Source organism: Sceloporus undulatus, chromosome 6 (genome assembly GCF_019175285.1).
Source record: "Sceloporus undulatus isolate JIND9_A2432 ecotype Alabama chromosome 6, SceUnd_v1.1, whole genome shotgun sequence".
In the NCBI taxonomy this organism is placed as follows: Eukaryota; Metazoa; Chordata; class Lepidosauria; order Squamata; family Phrynosomatidae; genus Sceloporus; species Sceloporus undulatus.
In genome coordinates, this window is record NC_056527.1 from 109,643,078 (window position 1) to 109,666,370 (window position 23,293).

Genomic DNA, 23,293 nt, shown 5'->3' on the forward strand with positions numbered 1-23,293 from the left:
ATAACTGCATTTTTAAAAGAAGGGGAAATTGTCTCCTCCAGTATTAAAGGTCTTCTGTCCTCTGACAGTTTTCCTGACCAGTGGTCCACACCTTACATCAAGTAGCAGCCTTTCCAACTGAGTGTTGATTCCAATAATTGCCTTGTATTCATAATTCAGTGATTTGTGGAAGACATCCAATGCAGGAAAGTTCTAAGGATGATTTTCTTGGAACAATCCCGGATCTGACAAAAATGTAGGAACTCACACGATGGCTGGATTCACAGTCAGTTAGAAATGCCTAACTTAGAGTTACACATTCATGATTAATATGTATTCATGATCCAAACCTATTCAATAGTGTAAGAAATGCATTTGTAATTTTTAGCTGCCTTTGAATCAACCTCGACTCCAGGCTCCCCTATCCTCTACTTCTCTGCTTAGGTCCTGTAGGCTGAGGCCTGTGGTCTTCCTAATTGTGTCTGTCCATTGGGCTTGTGGTCTTCCCCTTTCTACCTTCCTCCGCTTTCCCCATCATCATTGTCTTTTCTAATGAGATGTGCCTTCTCATGATATTTCCAAAGTACAACAGCCTCTTGTAACTTCACTACTGCCATCCTCCCAATATTCCCCGCCCCTTCATAAACTTCCCTAAAAGAGACAAAGACAAAATAGTTGCCTGCTGTCTTTTTGTATGCCTTGGGTGTTAAAGTTGATTATGACACCTTAGGAGGTAATACTCATTTAAGGAACGACCCATAGAGAATTTGGGAATACAGTTGGCCGTCTTTATGCACAAATTCAAGCATCCATGGCTTGAAAATATCCCCCAAAATATAAATTTCAAAAAGCAAACCTTGATGTGGCTATTTTATATAGCGAACACCATTTTACTGTGCCACTGTATTGAATGGGACTTGAGTATCCACAGATTTTGGTATCCATGGGGGGTGGGTGGGTCCTGGAACCAAATTCCAAAGGATACTAAGGGCCAACTGTATATTATACAGAATTTCATTGATTATAAGAAACAGGCACTTCAAAACATGCCGAGGGGACTTCAAAACATGCTGAAGAAAACATTATCCTTATTCACTTTTGTTCTTTTTGATGAGTTGCCTTACATATTACAATATAAACAGGGATTTTCTGATACCATTCCTGAACATCTTGCTCTACACACTGACCATTAGCAAGAACTCCCCACACAAGATTTAGCAGGCAAAAGGTTCCTCCTTGATCAAATTCTGAAGCATGTGTAACTATTTTGTCTATTGGTTATCACCACCTTACCATGATTTCTGTTAAAAAGTAGACAGCCTTTGGTAGATTTTTGAATCTGCACTTTTTTTATTGGAGTATCACAGCAAAAAAAGAAAAAAGAAAAAAAGGACAAATATTTTTGTAACCCTTTCCCTCTAATGCTGAATAGGGAGGGGAAAGGGCAAAGAGAACCTCATTAACCTGCTCCCTGAAGTAAAAAAATAAATCAAGAAAGGAGAGATTAAGGGTGGAAATAAAATACATCACTGTGTAGGAAAGAGGGGAAATGTTCTGGAACCAACCCCAGAGGCAACAAAATATGACAACTCAGTGTTGTGACAGTTTTTTCTTCCCAAGATGAGGATACTAGGGTGCTGTGCGCCATATGAAAAGTCTTGATTTGCTGACAGTCCAATGTGTACATCTTGGTTTCCCAAACAGGGTGCAATAAAATAGGTCCTCGGCTGAGACTCAGGTAGTAAGATAAAAGAGTTTGGGGTTTGTTTGTTTTTTTGGTGCCACATGCTACAATGTAAATCTTTACTTTCAGATCCAGAATAGCCTGAGAAGTTCAAACAGGTTCTGTACATGCATGACTAAAAGGTTTCCCTTCCCCAGCTGTCTCTGAGAAACAATAAAAAAGCTCAGCAGAAGAAGAATGCGGATGGAGATGGCAGTGTACAGGAGAGCTGCAAAAAAGTGACTTTGTTTTGCCTAAATGCCAAATGCTTCAGACAATCCCCACTTGGAGAGTGAAAACTTGTCCATAAGCTCTCAGAGAAATCTGGCTTCAAGGTAAAAGTCATTAAACATAAAGCATGATCAAAGGAAGGACCGGAATTGAAGAGGACACCATGTCCTATCAGCAGTTTCACAGGAACGTGAGCCCCAAAATCCTCTCTCATAGCATCCAGAGGTCCAAGAGGAGAGAAAAGCTTCATCAGAACAGTATGATCCATTCTTAGGAATCCATAGGACAATGAGCATATTCTTGCAGAATTGGGCCTGGATGTAGGTATTCAGCCAGGAGGAGTACCACCCATTGAGAGATGTCTTCCTAGATGCGGAAACTCTCCTCTTTGCCGTCAATGTGCTTAAGGCGCAGGTACACATCTGTACCAATCCCCTGCATGGACTGGAGTGTGAGGGAGCCACCCAGGTACTCTGCATAAGCACGGGAGGTGGGAAGCCCAAAGCCAAACCTATAAAAAAGATAACACAAAAAATGGAGATGGTTAGGTGGAAACTGTAGCTGAGACAACAGCAGTTAGAGGAGAGCAAGCAAGAAGTCTTTTGCTTTGTGACCAAAGTTTGGAGAACACCAAGCTCTATTACAGTCCTTCACACAGTGATTCTAATGCTTATGGGCTTTCATTCCAGTGTGTGTGTGTGTGAGAATCCTATGAAGAACCACTGCTTGAAAAAAGTTCCAAAAACACATCGTAATTATACCAGGGAAAATATACAGGGACACATTTAACATGTTTTTCCAGGGCTTTGTGTGAATTGTTTTTTTGGTCAGCATAAAAATGATACTTGGTAATGAACCGGGGGGGGGGGGGGGGGCATCCTATGAATCTAATTTTATTCTTCTTTTATATGGCAAGTTGCTAGCCATTAAGATGACAATGTGTTTAAAAATGAGAACCTGGCCTATAGGAGCCCACAAGTACAGTGCGCCCGCGTCATATGCAGGCACCCTATACGTGGCTTTTAGCTTACACTGAAACCTGCACAACAACCATGAAAATGGTGCGTGTTGCCACGCCCAACCCCCATTAGTTTCAATGGGGCTCAAGCATATGTAGAATTTGCCTTATGCAGGGGGAGGGGGGGGGCTGAACGGATCTGCCACAGGAGACAAGGGCCAACTGTACTCTAATGGAGCTTTTAGCGATTATTTCCTTTTCCTTTTATGCTCCTAAAGTCTGTAGATTATGGGCCTCCCAGTTCTAGACATATTAGACTAAATCCAAACAGTTGCCAATGCACCCACCCATTGAATTGTGAGCTGATTCCAGTTCAGGATCATCACATGGCCATAGGGGCCACACTACTCTTACCTAAGACGAACCTTTATCTTTTGAAAACGACTGCTGGAAACCCCACCTCCTTCCCTTTCTGCTCACCCATGAATGGGCCCTGATTGGGCACTGTCCCCCTTTTCTAACCATATTCCCAAAGAGGGAGTTTCATAGGGGGTCCTGGTTACTCGCTTCTGCTGTGGTAAAGTGGGTTAATCTGCACTTCTCACCATGGTCCTGAGGAAATTCCACCCCCCTCGATCCGAAACTCCTGTAATGAAAAAAATGAGACCTTGATGTAAGGAGCCATTCCAAGACTTATTTATATTATTCTCATTCCACTTTCATGCCTTCCCACCCAAATGAAGGGGTCAAGTAGTTTCTACCTCTATAGCACTGCAAATGCGTTCACATGTTCACACTGCAATCAGGCTCCTGTAGCCTAAGTTTCCTACCATAACACTGCAGCAAAACTGCGTAACTGCAGAGGTTGTGTAATCTTAAAGCTTAGTAAAGCTACAATTGTGCACCCAGGCCTACCGTATGATCAAGTCAATAGTCATTGTTGGCAATGCGTGATGACTATCGTTTGGCCACATTGTAGGGTGTGTCCAGATGAGATTTCCATGGTGGCCTCTGAAAGAAAGATAATAACATTGAAATTCAACCCTTAAAAGGTCATCTCAACATTTTTCCACTCGGTCTTTTATGCACCAAGCCCTCCCATATCCAGAAAAGTTGTGTAATTAAACAGCATTATCATTATGTGGAGTTTCCGTAGGCTCTTCCAAATATTATGGAAATTCAGTCTGCAACGTCTTACCACCAACTTTACTTTTCCCCTGCTAGTTTCTCTTCTAACTCTACTTCTTGCCTTCTCTCTAGCTTCAATGTTCTTGGTGGCGGAATGGTCCTATGTCCTTGACTGGTGACTAAATGCCAGGTCTTAATCCAGATTTCAAGGAGGTAATGTTGTCCCAATATGCTGAAAACTTCTCCAAAGGTTTAATATGATGGGAAACTCTTTTGAAAAGTTACCTTAAGCCTGGAATGCCACTCATTGCCCCAATGACATGGGACAACCAGCCAGCACTGGTTGTGGCGTGGAGCTCATTCCTTCTTACTAATCAAAGCTGTTTCCAGGCCCTTGTTTTTTTGCTCTTGTTTTAGAATGCTCCCTCCTATATGTTTCCTCCTCATGGAGTGAGTTAGCCCAAGTCAATTGACCAACAAGTATTATGTATTCCAAACACTTCTAAATCTGGAAAGCCCTGAGACCAGCGTCTAGACAGAGGTTTTATCACCATACTTATAGCCACCAGAAATTCAATCAGTGAAATAAATTACACAGTTTGCAATCAAAAAACAGAGTGTATAAATTAGCAAAGTAATCACTTATTTTAGCCTACCAGTCTGTATTGCTCCCTTTAAGAAGTTTATTGCAAAAATTAAGGCAAGACGATATAAAGAAGATATATAATACGTGCGCCCTCGCCCTTACGCAGTGGATACTTCCAGATCCCTCCAATTAAGCGGAATTCTATGTGTGCTGGAGCCACCATGTGGAAGTAATGGGGCTCACGACCCACCGCAGCAGTCAACCCAACAGCGGTGGCACAGCAGTGCCAGCCACGGCACGAGTGGGCCCACATTAGGTTACTTCCGGGCGTGTGCACGAGGCTCTTCCCGGAGCGAGCGTTCATCATAGCTGAGATACACAATATGGTGTGCCCACGTACAAATGTGGTGCGCTGTACGCACACTCAACAAGCCTTGTGAAGGCAAACGGCATACAGTAAATCAGTGACGGGAATCGCCTAGAACAGGAGTGGGGCAAACTGAAAGCAGCCCAGGGGGCCACAGTACAACCGAAAAGGGACTCTCACAGGGTCATACAGTTTGCCCAAAAAAGCCATCAAAATGAGAGAGGCAGCAAAACTGGAAGGAGCTCAAGTCCCCAGCTAATTTTAACATTTTAAAACAACGGTTGAGTAGGTGCGGGGGAGCGGGGTAGCAACACAGGTTAGAAAGGGTATCACCATTCCAGGATCCACAGGAAAGGCAATTCATGTTCTGCTTGGCCAACCAAAAGGGCCAGTGTCGGGGAGTCGTAGGGGCTCAAGAGCACAGAAGACAGCCTCTGGGGACACCATGTAGTAGCTGCAGGATGCACTTTGCCTACCCCTGGTTTTAGAGGAGAAAGGTCGGACCACGCCAGTCTACCCAACAACCGCCACATCCACATGTATAGTGTGCATCTCCCCTTTGGAATGCAAAAAACAAAACATGTTCAGAGAAATTGTACTCACCCCGCATAGCATCCTCGTCAGCAGCTCTGGAAGGATGTAGTCAAGAGAAAAGACATGGGAGCAATGAAAGGAAAAGCGGGCTGCCACAGTGCCATGAGGCCTCACCGCAGGAGCCATGTCGCCATACTTGTGCTCAAGCAGAGACGCCTAGAACTGCCATACCGAAAATAGGATGACACAGATCCATTCTGAAGTGGTTTTTTACCGAGAACAAGCGTGTCACAGATGAAGTTATGATGTCTGAACGCAAAGCCCTGCTCCACCGCCACCCCGATCTGATTGGTTACTGTAAGGCCGAAACCATGGTGCTTGTGGGGCATGAACCTACAAGGGAGCATCTACCCCTTACAATAAGTGTCCTTTACCTGAAAACAATCTCCTCCTATCAAGTCTCATCGGTAAGCCAAGACTTAGGCGGTTACAGACCGCCCTTTGGGGTGGCCTGTAGGCGCACCTTTCCCGCCGATCAGGTGCCTCAGCGCCAGAGTGGCAGCTGCTGAGGCCCCGATCCGCGCTTTCCGGGCTGCGGGGAAGTGGCAAAAGGCCCCTTCCCCGCCGCTGGTAAGGGGTGTCCTTGGGCTCAAGCCCCAAGACACCCCGCGCGGCGGGGAGAAGGAGAAAAGGGCCGTTGGGTCCCTTTCTCCTTTGGTCCCTGGCGCGCCTTCGAAGGCTGCACTCAGCGGACCAAACCAGGAAGGAGCTCCGAAACGGCGCTCCTTCGGGTCGCGGAAAGGGCACCCTAGGCCCCTGCCGGGACCCCAATAACGTCACAACCCGATGCCTCGTTTTGGAAGGCGGCGCGGCTGTGCTGTATTGATGGTGGCTGGCTGTGTGGACCGGCTGCCGCACCTTTTGTGCAGCGCGCACTAGGGTTAGGGCGGTGCAGAAGCACCGCCCCGTGTTAACCCTAGTACGCGCTCCGCGCGTACTTTTAAGCCCATCTGTAACGGGCCTTACTGCCACTGAGGAGCAGGAGGCACAACACCTTATACAGTAAGGCTTCTAATCAGGGATGCTGAATTTTACAATTCATGTTTATCAGCATTATATCAAAACTGAAGAGAGATCTTACCACCCAGACCTCTGTTATGCCACCATTTGTATTTGCTTTATGCATTTTAGATATAAAATAACACTGAAAACCTTTTAGATCTAATTGCTTGTCCCAACTACAACAGCCTGATTTGATCAACTGAATTCCCAAAAGGGTTTGCTTGCTAGGTGTCCATTGATTTAGTGGATACTATACTTGGGACTAGCAGCTGGATTTTAGCCTTAAAATATACACATTTTAATGTTTTTAATTACCCATCATGATTCTAATTGGGTGACAAGCTAATAAACATGAACTGCAAAAAGGCAAACATTTTGGAAAATTCTCATAAGGAAACAGAGCAGATTGCAGAAAGTGAAACTACTCAACATGCCCACAAGGGGGAAGTCACAGACTGCTGAAAAAAACATACCAACAGTATGATAATAGTTTAACTTTTAGGGGGAAATATCAAGCAATTCATACCTGGCAAAATCCACCCATTTCTCAATTATTTTTTTCGGAGACAAGCGAGTACAGATGATCCCAACGAAGTCTGGCTGCAGAAAGAGATGAAGAGAAGAGACTGAAATTGAAATGAGGCATCCAAATTTGCAAATGAACGGTTTTCAATAGTTCACACAGTTTTTAAACTGTTTTGCTTTAACTATTAAATTGTTTAATTACTGGTTTATAGTTTATTTACTTGCCATAAATTTCTTCCTTTCCTTTCCTTTAGTATTTCTCATCTTTTTAATCTGTTTTCTGAAGACTAAGAACACTATACAGTTTCTTTCTTTTCTAATTTCCTCATAACAATGATTCCAATTTTTATGGTTTTGTTTTTCAATTTAAAATTCCTTCATTTTTGCCTTCAGTTTTATTGTTCCTAAACCACTTTTTCTTGGTCAGCTTTGGTGCAGTTCCATGAAATTTCCTGCCCTCAGCAGTGATGCCCTGGCTTTTTGGTCCTCACTTTTTCAATTTATGACTACAGTTGTCCAGAGAAGGATGACCAAGATGAGCAAAAGTCTGAAACCCAAATCCTATGATGAACAGCCTAGGGAATTGAATATATTTAGTTTGGAGAAGAGAAAACAGAGAGATGACATGAGAGCCATCTTTAAATATATGAAGAGATGTCATGTAGAATATGAAGTGAGCTTGTTTTCTGCTGCTCCAGAAACTAGAACATGACCCAACGGATTCAAATTACAATAAAAGATATTATATTCCAACATTAGGAAGAACTTCTTTACTGTACAACCTATTTGACAGTACAATACACTGCCACTGAGGGTGGTGGACTCTTCACTTTTGGAAATCTTTAAACTGAAGCAGGATGAACATCTATCAGGAATGCTATAGTTATATATTCCTGCGTGGCAAAGGGTTGGACTAAACAGCCCTTGCAGTCCCTTCCTACTCTTAAGATTCCATGAAATAGTAGGTTAGATAGGCCAGTGGTTTGGTTCAGTACAAGAGACTTCTTCTGTTTACAGACACAGAAAATCTAAATCTAACTAAAATTAAAATTGTATCTCTTTCTGAGGGTCACAGCTCACTTGAAGCTATGCAATTAAAGAAGGAATATATGTATACACACACACACACACACACACCTTGTCCTCATGCAAAGCAAGGTGGTGTATGGCCAACATCCGGATACCCAAGCGGGAGGTGAGGGTCTTGTCCAGAAAAGAACGGATCAACTTCTCATCCTAGGAAGGCAAAATAAAATTTAATAGGTTGCAAACTGAGCCAAAGACCTCATTAGTGGTTACAACAGCTCCCTCTAGGAAGTGACACTTCTCCCACTTTTTCCCTAACATTTCTCATCTGAATCTTCAAGGGATAACAGTGTACAAGGGACAGAGATGGAGTTGTGCCCTACTCTGCCAAATCATCTCATTATTTCATTGGTTTAGCCCCAGTTACTCTGTGCAGAGGTTTATAGTGAAGGCAGCAAAGATGAAGGAACAAAAGCAAGGCTAGGTTCCAGGAATGCTGGGGAACCAGGTTCAACTTCCTCTGAATCCATGCAATTTCTAGAAGCCAGAGTCTCTGACTCACTTTATTTTTAATTGCCTTTTCCTCTCAGCCACTTTCTCAGATATACAGTGAGTCTTGGCTGCTGAACCCCAACCCAAAACTGCTCAGACAGAACAGGGAAGCCAGTTTTGGAGTTCCTGCATATAAGGCTGGATTTTCAATGCTGAAACTGGAGCAAATGCTCTAAGGCCCTTCAAGGGATTAAAGGGCTCATCATGCTGTCAGGACCATATCCACATGCACACACATCTCTGGTGCAATGATTCTGTCATGTTCCCGGCAGACAAAAACAGCAGATCTCTTCTCCCTCCATCTGGCCCAAGACCTGGTAATGATTACCACCCACTCTGCCACATTTTTCAGCATGGAGAAAGCAGGAGGGGAGGTAGCATTTTGACATTATTGCTTTGTACATTCTACCTCTGGCTTTGCCAATTGAGACTTAAATCTTGACTAATGTCTAGAGCCACCTTATGCCCTGGAGCCTAACAGGGAAGTTTGTGCATTTGTCCAAACAGAGCCCTGATTTTGGAACTGGTCCATTGACCCAACCGCTTTAACCCTGGCCTTGCCTGTATGTGCTTACGACACTCCCGCAAGCCCTCAGCCAATAGCGTCACAACATCCTTGTGGTCATCTAGGAGTTGGCGGACCAGTTTGCAATACTGGGCCTCAGCTTCTTGGTCCTTGATCTGTTCAGAGAAAAAAGACATAGGATAAAGTGCCTTAAAACATGGATATTTTGGCACATGGGGCAGGGGGAAGAATAGAACACACATGCAAACAAGACAGAAATTTGGTTCTACTCAGCCAGTCCCACATTTTATCTACAAAACTACTCACTAAACACTGCACATCATTTTATGTATTTTTTAAAATTTGGCAAATTGCAAAAAATAATCCTTTCAAATTACCTACTAACTCATGGGTATCTCATAAATACTGCAGGCAAATATTTCTCAGGCAAGGAACACTTGGATGTGGTTTGATTGCCTCCCTCTGAAATATAGCTCGGAACACCTGGTGTTCACTGGTAGTCTCTCTTTGAAGTACTGACCAGGGCTCATCCTGCTTAGCTTCTAAGATCAGACAGGATCTGGTGCCTTCAGGGTACTTAGGACACTTTATAATTAACTGTCCAATAACCATGCTTGTATCATATCCTTATCTTTTATTTGGCTATTCCAAAATATATTTTGAGTGACCTTCTATTTATACAACAGTTTTATAGACTCTTTATATTCCATGGAATAAAGCATACTTACTGGGGGAAATTCACTCAGCTTCTGGAACGCTCGGATGTAAAGCTCATGCTGAAAGAAATAAAAAGGAAAAAAGGTATCTAAAGCAGACATACAATTATAAAACTTATATGGTGCTAAGCCATCAAATTCTGGGATTTACTTGCTAATTTCTTGGAAGGATAAGATCTTTACAAATCAGAAGCAAGAGGTGATAAGAGCCAGTACTCATGGGTTTTAACCAAGCCAGCATTAAGTAGGATACTTACGAAAAATCCATATAAGAGTTTGAAGTAGTCTGTTAATTAAGTTTACTAACTTTTACTAACTTATCAACATGGTTGCTGTAAAGCACCAGTCATCATCATGATAAAACTGGGAGGATGGACTTCCTGCCTCCCTGTAATTAGACCCAGCCACTAGACAAAAAATAATAATCTGCTCTGGCAAGCATTTTTCCATCCCCAGTTCCAGAAACTACCAGTTACGTTTTGACTGGAGAGCTGAAGGGAGGAACATACTGGTGCCATTAACTGGGAATAGAGTTAAAAGCTGTTTGGTCATCTGCATATGTACATCTGAGAGAGAATCATGTGTCCCTCCAGTTGATAGGGGACTGCAACTCCCAGCAGCTAGGGTCAGCACAGCCAATGGTGAAGAATGCGGGGAGATGCAGTTAACAACTTCTGGAGAATTTCATAATTCCCACATTTGGCGATCTGCAAAATTTTGTTCTGTCATTATTCAAATCTGTTAAGACATACTGATGATCACTTGACTGAAAAACAGGAAATGAGGTGTGCTGTGTAGTCTTAAAAAGGTAAATTATTGTCCTGCTTTATTGCCACATTATTTGGACATCTACCTCCTGTCCATATCACTACCCCATTTCTCACCCCATCCCTTGCCTACTAATCATCTCCTTAGGTGAAGAGTGGGCAAAATGACTCCATGTGACTCTAAAGTGTGGTCTCTGAAACTCTGTAACTCATCAATTTTTTTTTTAGGTTTTCATTATGATTTTCAGGTGACTTTTCTCCTCAAACCTAGCCAACACCCCCCCCCCCCCCCGGCCAAAAACCGAGATTTATCTCCCCTACCCCCAAAGCTTCCCTCCTCTCCCCTCAAAAGGCCTCGAATCAGCCAAAGTGGCGGCTGAAATGCAACAATAAAGCCCACTTGGGGGTGCATTGGGTAACCTGACCCCTCTGTCTCTGCAGTTCCCCATCCCTTAGATGCTTCTCTGCAATCTTTGGAATACATACCACATGGAGAATGGTGGGATTGCAACCAATAATAAAGGGGAGGCTCCGGAAGCCTTTGATGCGATGAGCAATGCGGACTGGAAGTTCATGGTGCAGGTAACGGGCACTTTTCTGTAACAAAACATAAATCAGTTTATTTGTTTTTGTGTGCCTTCAAGTTGTTTCTGACTTATAGCTACCCCAAGGTGAACCTATCACAATGTTTTCTTGCAAGATTTGTTCAGTGGAGGTTTGCCATTGCCTTCCACTGAGACTGGCAGCAAGTGACTTGCCTCCGATGCTGCCCAAAAGGATTGCTGCGAAAGTTAAAATGAGATTTGGGAAAACTGTGTGTACTGTCTATCACTCCTTGGATATGTTTAAGATAAAACTTGGACCAGAATCCCATTTGGTGATTATGCAAGTGTAAAAAGAGTTGCACAGGGAGATTTATTTTCTCAGAGGTTGCACCCAGACAAACCTTAGTGCAGCCAACCTTTGAAAAACTATGGCAGTTCTCTCTTTTGACTTGTTGGCTACATAGCTAGTGTAATGTTGAGCAATGGACAAATTCAAGGCTTTGAGACCCACTGGAAAGGGTCTTGGATGACTAAAGCCCACAGGTTCCTGTCCATTATTTTAAAAATCCATTATTTCAGACTTTCAGGTAGTCTCATGGCAAGCCAAGGGTGTGTGCTGGCAGACAAGCTAATGGGAGTCTTTTTCTCAGGCAATGTTGGTTACAAATCTGAGCATCTCCAGTTAATTTGGCCCAGAAAAGGTTGCAATGGCATCCACAAACAACATGGATCTTTTCAAAGCACAACATGTTGAGGCTGCAAGCAGAGACATAATTTTGGTTTCCCCTAAAGGTGTTCAGGCGGCAACAGCAACTGAATCACAGGTTGCTATAGCTACAGATTCTAATTTCACACCGCAGCCAGTGAAAACCTTTGTTCTAGTCTGCATGTCTTGGTTTGTGACTATAGCTGGCGGAGGCCTGGAGTTTTTCCTGGTTAAGCTGCTTGGGCCCACTGCTTAGCTCTGCTCTTGGTGCAGCAGACAAGGAAGCAAGGATGGAGTCTCCTAGTTACATACAGCAGAGAAACAGGGGTTGTCACACCAACAGATAACGGTGAGAGCTAAGTGTCTGGGAAGACACGGAGAAGAGTATCACAGTGACACATTGGCTCTTTGTTATCAGCAATCTACAGGTTTGTGTAACCTAACAGAAACCATAAAAAAGCCAACTACTGTACATTCTTGGATTAAGTTTAAGAGGATATGGGAAACAAAGTGAGTATGGACAAGGGAAGAGAAGCAAGCTCTCTTCTCTGGCATTTAGGCTGAAGGTCAGTGAGCCATTGCAGCATAACAGGGAATTTACATTATAGGGAACAACAAGATTCAGGGACTCTGGATTCCTGAGTTTGAGAACACTAATGAATGTGGTTTGAGACTCATTTAATCATGGCTTCCCACAAGAATCTCTTATAAAAGAATTACAGATCTCCAGGTTTTTGGTGCTATGGACTTGCATAATGGAATTGGACCAGATGGTTTTTCTATTCTAGTCAATCTCAACAAATGTATAATACTCCAAGCTTCCTCAGAGGAAAACGTATGGCAACTCTTACTAAAACTATCACTGATTTCTTGCATTTAAATCCTGCCCTTCAAGTTAATACTTCATAGGAGCTTCAAAATTCCCATCCCTAACTCATTTTATCTTCCAGTGACCTTTTGGTGTAGGTTGCAGTCATGACTTGTAAGAAGTTACTGAACTTCCAGTTTCCTAGTATTGTACAGAAGACAGAGATTATACTGCTCCTGTTCAGAATGATTCATATCCTGAAAATAAATGTGAAAATGTAGCACAGCCCTTCCATGTGTCCTCCAAAGTTCCTTAAGTCAAAAATGTGGGGAGAGAAAAGCTTATTCTTTAGAATGATTTTGTGACCCTTGCTATGTAAAGGTCTGACAATATGTAGTCTCACCATATACTTTCCGAGGTAGTACAATCTTAAGAGGTCTGTATCACATTTTTAAAATAGCACATTTATATCCTAAACATGCAACAGAGTCACGTGGTGCAGGTTTTGAGACTATACCTATTCAAACTGCACACGGAGACTTCAAGGCTTGAATAACCACTTCTTCCTCAAAATAAACCTCCCATTTATAGAAAACTACCCCTGAAAGCGAAGACTTACTATAGTTGGGGGCAAAGCTCAGAAGGAAATTGTGCAATAATAAGGCCTAAAGGATTAAAAGCAAGAAGAGGAACTAAATGGACTTGGATATAGGAATCCTAAAATTTTAAGTTTAGGAGAAGCAGCTCCCAAATCTCTGACATACCAGAAGGTGGCTCCCATCCTGAGAACGTCCAGAATACAACATGGTGGTGGGGGTCAACCTCACAGAGGGCTGAAGAGAAAAGAAGGAAAAAGCATTTACACAGCATCCAGAATGCCCCTATGAGGACAACCAGGGGAACAACACCAGCACTGTCCATTCCCCACCACAAAATTTGCATTTCTTTACTGTCTTCCTATTTTCTGGTTTGAAGGGAAGCATTTCCTTAAATCCAAAGCTCCCTAAGAATGGGCTTCCCTGTACTCCTCAGCTGAAAGTAGAATACTGAAAATCAGACCCATGCTGAAAAAAGCTTGACAACTCTCTCAGTGGCCAACTTTCCACCATACTGGACCTCTTTCCCATTTACGCAGCCCAGGCATTAATACCCTAGTGCCTCTGTCAAAATTTTTGAAAGCCAAGGAAGTGGGAAAGAAAAAGAAGTATGCAGGAGTTTTAGGGCTAGAAGCTTTAACTTTTTACACGACTCTTTCCCTGCTCACCTGTCTGAATTTCGACATTTAAAGTGTACATAGATATAATAGGGTTTCTTCTTAACGGAAACCAGATGCTATCCAACACAATAAAGTTGCCATCTTTTTACTTGACAGGGCACATATGCACCCAAGAGCTGCAAAAACAGTGAGGAATGTAACAGCTGCTGCTTTTCTCCAATGCAGAGATGCAATAGGAAAAGAGGAAGGTGCTGTTAAAATATATTTCTAAATTGTATTGAAAATGTTCAGATGTGGCAATGGTTAACTAAGGTTTAAAATGGTTCCTGTTGCAGGCCAGAAAGCCTAGGCCTGGAAGAGCAAGTCTTCAAGGACATGTGCTGAGACATAATATCAACAAATGTATTATTGTTATGTTTTTGTGTAGTATGGTGACTTCATGGGAAAGAGGTGTGTCCACTTGGTGGGAAGGTTGATCTTGTGAGAGAACAAAGACTGATGTCACATTCGAGCTTCTAGCATGGACTCTGAAAGAGAATAGATGTATAGTAGCCTGCTGTAAAGTGTAAATAGCAACAAAGTCAATAAACCCTCATTTGAGTGAAAATCTGTGTGGAAGTTACTTTGATATTAAGTAGATGAGAAGACTGCATCTGTTCCAGTTGGTACCAGTCCAGAACCACCGGTAACAAGAGACATCAACCATCACAAAGATCTTTTTCTCTAACAGGTGCGTCTGTTACATTTCTGCCAGATGAAGATACTCAGAAGTTTTCCTGTGGGAACAAGCAGCAACCTCACTGGCAACTAGTTCCCCAATAATACATGACCACACTGCTACACCTACAATGTGAACACTGCAACCCTAGCCAGATGCCTCCATTTATAAATGGCTTCTGTTAAAAACCAAGCAAGTAACATCTTCATGGTGCCAAGAGATAACAGAAGCCTCTCTCATAAGGCCCCAGGATAACAATAGGCAGATGCTTTATTTAATTAATCAATGTTTTCCCTAGGGCAGGTTCCAGACGGAGTGAGATTAGACGTCTGTTCTCCCCTTAGCCAATGCTGTGGATCCCCTCTCCAGGGTCTGTGTCAAGCTGTTTGAGGAACTCATTAAATGGTGGTGATTAGAAAATGGGACCCAAAGGCTAAGTGATAATTCTGTCCCAAACAATAGACAAATGGGGTGATTCTTGAGGGAAACATAAACACAAAGAATTCTCTGCTCCAGCCTTCCATAGTCCTCTCCAAAAGTAACCAAAATGGAACATGCCTCTATCCCCAAAATTCAACAAGCTGAGGTAGGCCTTCTGTTTTTTAACTAAGCCAGACACCAGCACCAAGGAATGTAATTTGCCTGCTGAGGCCTGTCCTTCAGATAATGAATTTTCTTCAGACTTTCAGTCCTGGAAGAGCTTGTCCTTCATCTGCCAAGAAGCAACAGTCCAGACCTGCTTCTGGCTCACAGCCTACAAGGTGAGGCAAAACCTGCCTCAGAGAGGTAAGGGACTGAGAAACAAAAAGACTGCCCCACTCTGCTAGACTTGCAGTGTTCAGTTTGACTTGTGAATAAGAATACAGCTGCAGTAGTAGTCTACGCTCACCTTTTCAGCTGCTACGTCAATGGCTGACTGGTTATAGAAGGAGGTAACCGTCTTGGATCGCTCACGGGCCAGTTCATGCTGCTGATCAATAGCTGAAGAGGACCGGTATCGGAGAGCAGGAACAAAAAACGGGAGCACGCAGGGAGCCCGGCTCCCTACTCCACCTACTTCTAGCATCAACAGTGTCTTCCACATCATTCTTCCTTCCACAGACAGCTGAAGGCAAAACAGAAGTGCTAGAATAACATCTGATCCATGAGATACTATTCACTGAGGATATCTCAATGAATAGTGTGGCAGTCTACCTCACACTCTTCTCAAAACATGAGTGAAACGTTTCAATTAAGTGTTAAATTAGGAATAGGTTCTGAGGCAAAGCTGATGGATAAGAACTAAATGTGACAGATATATAATGAGCCAATTAGATCATAACTATATAGGATACAGAAACAGGGCAATAAGCTAAAGCAATCGCTACAGCCAAGCTGGAACTGAGAATAGATTCAGCTAAGAAGTCTGCAGCTTAGGAGGTTCATACGACTGACATCAATATCTACCTGAAGACAAGGAAATCCTAATTTAGCAAAGCACTATACTTACTCCTAAGATGACAAGTTACTCGTCTTTCTGCTTTCTCCAGGTCTGGGCACTCTCCCTTCTGGCAGGCCTTCCGTGCATTCCCTGTGGGGGAAAACACTGGACTAATTCACACATCTTGGGACATTACTAAATACTTGACTGGCAGTCCTGAGCATGTGGACCAGTTCCACTGAAAGGCAATTCATCTGTGGTGTTATAATTATGGTGGCCCATTCACACATGGAAGTTATGAATCTATACGTGTCTAGTAGTTAAAAAAAAAAAAAGATTCCAGCTCATTGAGAAGATCAAATGCTGGTATCCCCTACCCCAGATAAGGTGAGGAAAGAAGTGTGTAGGCATATACAGAAGTAGATATGCCATCCTCCAAGCTGTAGAATCCTAGAGCTGGAGGAGACTACAAGGACCATCTAATCCAGCCTCCTGCCATGCAGGACTATACATCTTAAAACATTCCTGAAAGATGCCCATCCAACCTTTGTTCAAAGACCTCCAAAGATGGAGTGTCCACCACCCTCCAGGACAATCTATTCCAACTGAGATGGAAGGACTTTTGTTTCCTCACCAATAAGAGTCCCTCCCCCTTCTAGTCATCTAACTAGTCCATGGGATGTCAGGACATTCCAAGAGGTTTACCATTTATGAGTTGTTATACTCCTACCCTGCCAAAAAAACCAACAGCAGGCTAGTCACCCAAGCACTGGCAATGCCGCCTTGAAGTGTCAAATGCACATATTTCACAGCACTATGCCCATCCCATATGCTTCAACCCAGGCTTGCATTCAGTTTTATTGACACAGGGATTAAAATGGGCAAACGTAAGCCTGAAGTGACTTGAAGGGAAGGTGGAAAAATGAGAGGCAATTCAGATCCAGTTGAAATCTCACAGGAGGCTAGTTTACCTCAAGTAAACTTTGTTATCTTATGCCAGCTTCCTTGTTCTCCAAGGACAGGTAGCTCCGCTTCCATCTGAAAAGCAGGGGAGGGTAAATCCAGTTATTATAAAAACATGGCCTACAGGAGAGAAGCTTTTGAAATACCCAGCACTAGGATAACAGACTGATTCTCATATTCTGTATCACCACAGAATTGAGCCTATAGAGAAAACTTAACACATTAATAGCCAAGACAATGGAAAGATCTGCAGAAATATAATCAATGAAAATATTTACAACTATTAATTCCTTGCATAGACTACCATGAATATTAGACATCTAAGGAAAAACCTTCTTCCCAACTCCAAAACCTTGTGAAACCGCTGCTGCCTACCTTGTACTCTGTTTCTGTCCTGGAAAGATTTACACTTTTTCGTTACTGTATATTCTCTTTTCATTTTTTTCCCTCATTTTTCTCAGGGTTTTTTCCTAGACCCATACTTCTGAAACTTGAGGACAAATCCTCTCACTTCTGAGTTCATGAGAACTGAGAACAAGCAGAGAGTGAACCAAGCCTTCTCCTTATACCTCTTTCCTCAGAAAATCAGTGTTCACACTGTATTGGATTCACACAAATGAAACGGCATTTATTTGTAGAACTGAAATCCCAGCTTTCCCTTCACAGGAAGAAGAATCAATTTCAAAAATCTTTCCCTGGTTTCCTAGATTTCTAATGGGCTTTTCCTACTCAAAACAGTTAAAAAGTTGTGTGTTGGCTTGGGTTTGTTTTACAGCTGACTCAACTATTAGATAGTCCTACTCTGTTTGACTTCCACTGACTCTGTACCTTGAGTAACTTCCTACATTTTCTGTTTTCCAAAAACAAAGACATTATTCTTTCCTTGCTACAGTAGTCCAGGAGTGGGGAAGTGTGGATCTCCAGATGTTTTTGGACTGCAGCTCTGGTAGCCCCTCATCACTGCACATCCTCCAATATTTTGTAGATAAAAACTGAGATACATGTGCTTAAAACCATCAGTGTGGTCCAGATGGTAAAAGTTACTATGCAGCAAGAAGACACAAACTAGGAGAGGCTGTAGCAATTTGCTTTTGCCTGAGTCCCAACAGACTCAGGCAAAAGCAAACTGCAGAAGGGAAAGATTATAGCCCTTCCTCTCCTTTCTCCCCCTGATGAGTGAATGGAATCCAAACTACTTTTTCATGTTGAACTCAGTTTGCAGTGATGGAGGAAAGCTGAAAGCAAAGGTGGAAAGTGGAAGGAGAGACAAACTGAGACTTTTTTGAAAATCTGAAAAAGGTGGAATGACAAAGAATTAATCAAGACTGTCCCCATTAAATTGGGACACTTGGAGGGTATGTTACTGGTTGCATTGGCTAGAGCTGTTGGCAGCTATAAGACAAAACCCTTTGGAGGGCCACAGTTGCCCACCTCTATTGCAGTCCCTGATACAACTTAAAATCTATTTCATTAACAGGTTAATCTGAAGCAGACAGTGCAATTCCCACACACTTTTATATTAAGATTGTTAAGAACTTTAGATGTGGGGGCCTTTTAGATGTGGTTTTTTTTAATCTCCATTTCAGTTTGTTTAATGTCCAGCCTGAAGAGCGGTTTTGGAGAACACAAAAGACTGCTCACTGCTTGTGAGATTTTAGTTGTTGCTGATAAAATTATGTTATCCTACTGTGGCCTTGAGTGAACCTGTGACTTGCTCTTTGTAGTTTGCTGTGGCAACAGAACTCTCTGACAGGGAAGGCTAAATGTCTCCCAAAACTACAATTCCCAGAATAATTACTTCTGCAGTGCAGATGCAGCCTAAGAGAGCAAAGCTTGAGGCTCCTATCTAATCACAAACTAAAGAGGACTCCTGGAGGAAGCCCAGCAAGAAAATAGATCTCTTGGGGCGTCTAGAGAGGATGAAAGCCAGGACACCTGGGTTCCCTTTCCAGCTCTGGTAGCAGAGCATGAGGCCTTATGGTCAGGATGACAAGATGTCCTAACTGCAAAGGATGACAAGGCACCACAAAATGTAGGACATTCAATGCATTGAAGCGCAGGGGGAGAGGAAGAAAAAAAGAAGAGAAAGGAAAAGAAAAGAAAAAGAAAAACAGAATTATTATTATCATTATACTTTATTTATGTAGTGCTGTAGATTTACACAGCGCTGTACATACAATCAATAAAATAGACAAAAAGAAACCTGACTATGGCATACATTCTACAAAATGAGAACAATATGCATATAAAATAATACATAATAATAATAATAGTAATAATAATAGATATTTATTTATTGCCCCACCCCAATCACAAGATCTGGGTGGGTTACAACAATAAAAATATAGAGAATACAATACAATACAATACAATACAATACAAGAGAGCAACGTTAGTTATAGTAATTCAGTTAGGCCTGATGGAAGTTGGGCCTCTCTTTTTCATTCCCTCCCAGGTCTGATGATGATGTCATGGAGGGAGGGCTCTTCTTCTTGAGGCAAGGATTTTATTTTAATTAATTTTAATTTAATTCTTCTCATTAAATTTAAGAGAAGAATTGGTGGACAGAGTGACGTAAGTCACAGTAAATGGGGAGTGGAACTAGGTAGGAAAGGCCTGCTGGAAGAGATCCGTCTTAAGAGCCTTCTTAAAGGCTGTAAGAGTAGAAATGTCATGGATCTCCTTCGGCAGGTCATCCCATAGCTTTGGAGCAGCGATGGAAAAGGCCCTCTGGGTGACTGAAGTTAGCCTAGATTTTATTGGCTGAAGTAGATTCTTCCCTGAGGACCTTAGAGTGCGGGAAGGACATTACGGAAGAAGGTGTTCCCTTAAGTATTCTGGACCCAATGATAGGAGTCAATAAAATAAGCAGGTAATAAATTAAAAACATCAAGTATAAAATATCAAGCAGGAAGAGAAAAGCAAGAAAGAAAGAGAAAAGGAAAAAAATGAAGGTGGTAAGATAGTGCTGGCAGGAAAGAGTTAGTTCTAGACAGAGAAATAGATATTGGTATGGATAAATTTATAGAAATTTATTTAGACCCAATACAGTCAAGCCCTTCATGACCACGGATTTTATCCATAGATTCAAGCAGCCACAGATTGAAAATATTAAAAAATATACAGTACATAAATTCAAATAGGCAAACCTTGACTTTGCTATTTTATATAAGAGACACCATTTTACTATGCCATTGTATTTATTTAATAGGACTTGAGCATCCATGGATTTTGGTATCCATGGGGGCGGGGTCCTGGAACAAAATTTCAGTGGATAACAAGGGCCCACTGTACAGTGCTTTTCTTGTTGTTTTTCTTGTATTATTTTGTAGCAGTAGCATTTTGTATTGATACTTTTTTTGTCTGTGTGCTTAATAATTTTTAAAAAATAAATGTGGGACATTTAAGAAAAATGTTGAACATTACAAAGTAAAAGCTACAAACACTAATATTAACATCAATTCATGCTTCTTAGTCGAGCTCAGAAGGGAAGAGGTTTTGAAATCCCTCCTGGACGGAAGGTAGAAATGTAGGCCATTCCCTGGAAAAGGAGGACACCCAGTCACCCTGCTTATGGCTCAGCAAGAACCGGAAACCAGATCTCCCAATTCTTGGCCTCAGCTACTCGGGAAGAAGGAGTAACCCAAGGAGGAGAAAGAGCAGTCTCTTGGAGGGCATGAACCTGTTCACTCACCTCCAGCCCAAGGAGTCTGGAGCTCTTTTCCAAGCAGATCCCTGGATTTCATATGGGCAAGGCTGCAGAAGCGACAATGTCAAGGCCCTGTTTGTCTGGCTGCTGCTATCAACAGTCTTCTGGCTCTTGGCACAGTGTACACACACGCAGCAGCCGGTCTGTCCCCTCCCTATGCCTTCGACCTCATTTCACCCAGAGCAGCTGAAGCCGGCAGGGAGGGGAAGCCCAGCAAACACCAAAGAGGCACCAAGGAAACTTGTCCTGGGAAGTTCAATCAGGTTTTTACAACGCCAGAAGTTAGCAGAGTGACAACAGAGGATCTTAACAAGTTCAATAGTAAAAGAGTTCCTATACCTTGGATCAAACATAGATTGGAACAGATATTGCAGTCAAGAAATCAGAAGGAGTAAGAAGTCAAAGAATAGGGAGGGAAGCTATGAAAGAACTGGAAAAGGTCCTAAAGAGCAAAGATATAAAAACACAAAAGTCAGAATCATACTAGCAATAGTATTCCCCATCACTATGAATGGATGCAAGAGCTGGACAGTCAAGAAAATTGACAAAAAGGGAATAAAATTACTTGAGATGTTGTGCTGGAGAAAAGTGCTGAGGATACCATGGACAACAAAAAGAACAAATGGGACAGTTCTAGCCTGAAACTTCCCTGGAGGCAAAGATGGCTAAGCTGAGGCTGTCGTACTTTGGTCACATCATGAGAAGACACAACTCTTTAGAAAAGGTGATAATGCTAGGAAAAGAGAAGGGAAGTAGAAAGAGAGGAAGACCACATGTTAGATGGATGGACTCAATTAAAACGGTCATGGGTATGAATCCGCAAGAACTTAGAAGAATAATGGAGGATAGGGGGTCTTGGAGATGTCTCATTCACAGCGTTGCCATGAGTCGAGACTAACTGGAGGGTAAATAACAACAACAAAAATCATTTAGGTTATGCTTCCACCAGAAACTTGCCCCAACTTCAAACACTTGAATGTCACAAATCAACAATTAACACATTCTTCAGGGAAAAGAGCAAGGAAAACTACCGCACACACACCGAGGCCCGTTATAAGCCATTTGCACATTTTACTTTCAAAAGGGAATACAGTGAGCCCTTGGTATCCATCGGGGTTTGGTTCCAGGATTCCCTTGTGGATACCACAATACAGTGGCACAGTAAAATGGCATCCTTTCTAAAAAATGGCAAAATCAAGGTTTCTTTATCTACAGATTCAACCAGCCACACCTTGAAAATATTCAAATAAATGCATAAATAAATAAATATCATAAAGCAAACAAAGGGGAGATTCTGCCATGGTTGAATCTGTGGATAAAGGCACCTTGATTTTGCTATTTTATATAAGGAACATCATTATACTATACCATTGTATTTAATGGGACTTGAACATGCATTTTGGAATCCATGGGGAGGTCCTGGAGCCAGACCCTAGCAGATACCAAAGGCCCACTGTATTTGGTTTGTGTACCCTAAAATGTGTCTCTTCTCCCCAAATCTTCTACTGGTATACTTTAGTTAACAAAGCCACTGACAATTTGCTGCTGCCACATTGCAGAATTAATGCAGTTTGACACTGCTTTAACTGTCATAGCTCCATTTGATGGAATCCTGGGATTTGTAGTTTACTGTGGCACTAGAGCTCTCTGACAGAGAAGACTAAATATATCACAAAACTACAGATCCCAGAATTCCATAGCAGTGAACCGTGGAAATTAAAGCGGTGTCAAACTACATTATTTCTGCAGTGTAGATGCAGCTTTTAGAACCTTCTTCTTGCAAATCCTTTTTAATGAGAGCCCAGCTTACCCCACCTTTTCTTGTCTTATGTCTAGCTGGAAAGTTTTTTGAAGCACTGGCATTGGCACTGAGTGGATGGCGAAGGATGGTGGAAGAAAGACAGACCTTCATTGCTAGGTTGTAGCAGCATGTCTGCAGTAAATAATACCATAAAGCTAGACTTGGGAAAGATTGGGATTTTACTCTAAGTAATTCTACTGTGGCTGTGTGTGCTTATATACAACAGGCAAGGTAAACAGCTGCATGCAGAATCCCATACTATGCATGTGAAGAGCAAAACAGAAAGAAAAAGGGAAAGTAGACTGGCTATAACATCCATATTAACAAACCATTTCTAGCAGTTTTTATTTCTACTAGGAACAATTATTCTCTGAAACCTGTGCATCTTAGTTCTCCCCTAGAGACCAAGCTACATCTAAACAGACTGCATTACAACAGAGAAATCTCACAACAATATTTTGTTATGGGGAATATCCATACTTTGCCCAGCTACTGCAGAACTAAGCAGCCTCTGCTAACAGAAACAACACAGCACTTTGAATCTGCATTCATCTGGCTCCGTGACAACTCTGTTCACGGACTGACAGCATGCTTGGGATTCTCCTGCAGTGCTCATTTTCAGGGACAATTGGTTGTGCTGAACAAGGTGGCATCCAGGAAAATCTGTCTGGCATTCCTAATAGTATTGCTGAGGAACACTAGGAAGCACAAACACATACCAGGTTCT

At 42.3% G+C, this 23,293-nt stretch overlaps 2 protein-coding genes across 2 annotated transcripts in view; both read right to left on the minus strand.

Moving 5' to 3' along the window:
• PRSS8 (serine protease 8) overlaps positions 1-23,293 on the minus strand; it is a 687,619-nt gene that overhangs the window by 104,156 nt on the left and 560,170 nt on the right. The window lies entirely within an intron of this gene.
• BCKDK (branched chain keto acid dehydrogenase kinase) lies at positions 1,306-21,501 on the minus strand. The gene is given in 17 exon segments (XM_042472878.1): positions 1,306-2,444; positions 3,372-3,412; positions 3,414-3,534; positions 3,807-3,823; positions 3,825-3,902; positions 5,576-5,710; positions 5,713-5,722; positions 7,095-7,168; positions 8,231-8,329; positions 9,233-9,352; positions 9,926-9,973; positions 11,167-11,277; positions 13,504-13,572; positions 15,563-15,778; positions 16,163-16,243; positions 17,065-17,131; positions 20,751-21,501. Coding segments are annotated over 14 exon segments (1,266 nt in total). The 5' UTR covers positions 15,761-15,778; positions 16,163-16,243; positions 17,065-17,131; positions 20,751-21,501; the 3' UTR covers positions 1,306-2,299.